General features: G+C 33.8%; 1 protein-coding gene across 2 annotated transcripts; it reads right to left on the bottom strand.

Annotated features, from left to right (window-relative positions):
* Positions 1 to 469: 469 nt before the first annotated feature.
* On the bottom strand, positions 470 to 3,004 carry LOC148612834 (uncharacterized). 2 transcript variants are annotated; one of them, XM_088594608.1, is made up of 2 exons: positions 2,847 to 3,004; positions 470 to 1,870 (listed from the first exon to the last, which is right to left on the bottom strand). In XM_088594608.1, exons 1-2 carry the CDS (start codon positions 2,861 to 2,863, stop codon positions 652 to 654), a joined length of 1,236 nt encoding a protein of 411 aa, XP_088450734.1. In that variant the 5' UTR covers positions 2,864 to 3,004; the 3' UTR covers positions 470 to 651. The 2 variants fall into 2 exon arrangements, with proteins under 2 accessions (XP_088450734.1, XP_088450733.1); XM_088594607.1 differs by having other exon boundaries at positions 470 to 2,040; positions 2,847 to 3,003.
* Between the last annotated feature and the right edge of the window lie 401 nt (positions 3,005 to 3,405).

Raw genomic sequence — 3,405 nt, 5'->3', positions numbered from 1 at the left:
CAAATATAGTAGGGCCAACGTTGGGCCAACGTAGAACCTTTATATGATATGAAAGTATTTATAATTTCAAAATGTCTTGTTTAATCATTTGGTTGTCAAGTGAAAACCATTGTGATTAAAAACAAATCAAGAAGAAATATTCCAAAAAACTACGGACTACTAGATTGGGCCAACGTTGTCTAGCCAAGGCCGACCAAAAGCCAACGATCCAACCAACAGACAACGTTGGCCCAACGGAGGCATGCTGTCTGGGAAAACGTTTCAAACGTGGTATCATTCAATAAGAAATTCAGTTTTCCACATCACTGGTTTGCAGATGTATTGGTTCAATTCAGTATACTGTCTAATTGTTCGATTCATACAGTTATAGATAGTTAAGTGTTTGTTTGTTTGTTTGTTTGTTTGTTGTTTTTTTTTCACTAAAATATCAAGAAAAACATGATCAGACTCTATTTTCAAAACACTTAACTGATGATAATATGACTATTTAATCAGTCGAGAGATCGGTCAAATCTCAAAACAAACAAATATTTATAAAATATGATTCTAATGTCAAGATCAGTTTAAAAAACACCGTCATGCATTAAATCCATTGTTGCTTCTGTCAATTGAAGATAAAAACTAATCATGATTAAAATCCAGAAATAGTACTTATAATCGTTCTAAATTATTGTTGAAAAATTCAAGCCTTAATACGCCAACCGTTCCTCGTTCAAGATGGCCGGTCCATAAATAATTTTCAGAATCGACGCACATTGCGGATATTCCTCGGAGATCTTCTCCACTATCAAGGCGTAAAATAGTCATGAGTTTTCCATATGGATTAATGACTTGTAAGTACTCTTTATTCGGATCGGAGATGACGAAATTACCCCATAAAGTTGAAGCCGCAGCAATTGGATAAAAAATATTTCTTTCAAGACCTGGTAAGAACGGAAATCCAAAAGAATGAAAACCCTTATAAAACCCGCGAACATTGCCATTATAATCAATTATTATAACTTTATTCAGTTTATGTTCACAAACGGCGATTGTATCAACTGTCTTGTTTGCTGCAATCATCAGCGGTGTTCTGAAAGTGTATTCTGAAGCATATCGATCTATTTCGACGATTAAATCACCTATAGAAGAATAGATATTTAAAGCACCATAACTCGCCTTTTCGACTTCACAATCGTTTATTTCACACGAAATACCACACAAATGAGACGGGCCACAAACAGCAATATTTCCATTCAATAGTTCTGTCATTGCTAATGGGAAAATATTTCGCGTTTCTGCAAACGTATCGGTTTGGTACTTTAATGAGAGCGGTATAGGTGTATAGGAGAGAACCTTTTTCGTTTCATATTTTGAAATAAGTATAGACCGATCAGCAGTCTCTATACCTGCCGTGGCTGTTACACTCGGTCCGTAGAAATATATCTTGTTAATAATTTTACCATTCTTGTCATACTTAAATAATGTTTCCACGTTTTCTAGTTTTACATAAACACCGCCACTCTGAGAAGGAAACATAAAACGAATACGTTTTTTTGTGTTTGTTGTATTTTCAGTTTGAGGAAACTCTCCAGCTATCAAAGTAAACTGTTTACATATAACGTCTTTTTTTATATTTTGCTGCATTAGTGACAATTTAAGATGTAAAGGAATCTCTGGAACTCTTTCGTCATCGCTTTCTTCTTCAACTTCAACTACACTCTTTTGATTAGTATGAACGTCATGGCAGAAATATTCGATGCAATTAGTACAAACATTTGAAACATTTCCCATTTTACAAGTATTGCATCGGCTTTTATTAATTGCCACAGGGACAAAATAGTTCGTAGGAAAGTCTGTAAATCCCTTTTCCGGTACATAGCATGGCTCTCTGCAAAGTGGGCAAACAATGTTAGACTTGTCTGTAAATCCTCTTAAGAAATCTTCTAGACAACGAAGGCAAAAGGTGTGCATACATGGCAAAAGTTTCGGAAATTTGAATGTATCAAAACAGATTGGGCATACCTTTTCATCATCCATGGCTCAGTGATTTTTCATGACCTGAATAAAAAAGACACTACCTTATCTTGTTTAATTTATGAACACGGGTATGCGAATGTTTGTTTCGGTTTTTTGAATCATTTATCGCGAAGATTATTGCCAAAAAACTCTACTTTATTAGTAATACAATTTGCAATCTTTCCGAAAACGCTTAAAGCTATCTGAAACAAATTCATTTTGTGAGAGTTGCAAATATGACAAACGACCTTCATCTGTTATAAGTGTTCTTTCATCTGAGGTAGCCATCAACGGGCAGCGCGAATGGTGGCTTGCAAGACGCTAGTACTTTTCTCCAATACGAAGCATCATAAATTAACCCCATAAGAAAAGTTCGCGTTGTTCGATTCCGAATGAACTTTTTAGTTCCTGTGCGAGACTTGTTCGTAGTCTTTTGCTTTTTCGGTGTTGCCGACTTTGTTTTGCCTACAGACATTACTTTTGTTATTGATACTTTCAATAGTGCTTTCGAAACAGTTTTCATTAGTTCTGCACGATATTTGATATAATATTTGGTTTGATAACTTAGTAACAACTTTTTGATGAAATGTTTTCATCTTTAATTAATCTGTCCAAAACATAGAAGAAAGAAGAAAAAATAATCATTACTGAAGACATTGCGTATTGAAGGAGATATAAATTAAATGATCTGAATCTATGGAAAAGAGAATTTTGCAATGCAAAAAAAAAGATAACATAACTTCTGGTCGGCCCCGATTCAATATCTGAAGGTTTGATTTACATTCGTATATATAAATCACAAAACTTTTAGTTTCAAAAACGAAAGTTGAATGAAACATAAACCCTACCTTTTAATTCTAGGCATTTGTTGACTGGGTTAAATCACAAGTATGTTTTTCGTCAGTATCTAGGATCTGGCATATTTGTCTTTAGAACCAAGAAAATGAATTTGCAATATACTAAGGAAGTTAAACATACCTAAATATAGATTTTATTCATAGTGATAAATATAGTTATTGATACGTCATCAGTTAAATACCTGCCTTAGCTATCTAATAAACATTTTATTATGTAAAGAGAGTTTTTAGTTTTTTTTCCTGAATGCTAAAATCTCTCTGCAGAGGCGTAGAAAACGTAATTTTAGAGGTTTATTCAATAACACAACCAATTTTATACTATGGCCATTTTTTCAACTTTACACAGAAGTTCTAGATAAATTATTGCATACACTAGAAGCTGGACTTTCATATTTAACCAGTCCTATCTGTCATGTTTGCGCTATAGGCAAGTATGTGATACTAAATCCTAATGCATAATTAATACTTCAACCACGTATGGTTTCCGCTTTGAACAAATACAATATTCCATGCGTTTTGGGGTAAGCATGACATCTGTTGTAATAACTCT

Source organism: Perna viridis, chromosome 7, assembly GCF_037379345.1.
Source record: "Perna viridis isolate PV_CMFRI_1.1 ecotype Kerala chromosome 7, ASM3737934v1, whole genome shotgun sequence".
Taxonomy (NCBI): Eukaryota; Metazoa; Mollusca; class Bivalvia; order Mytilida; family Mytilidae; genus Perna; species Perna viridis.
This window is presented reverse-complemented; position numbering and strand designations above follow the sequence as displayed.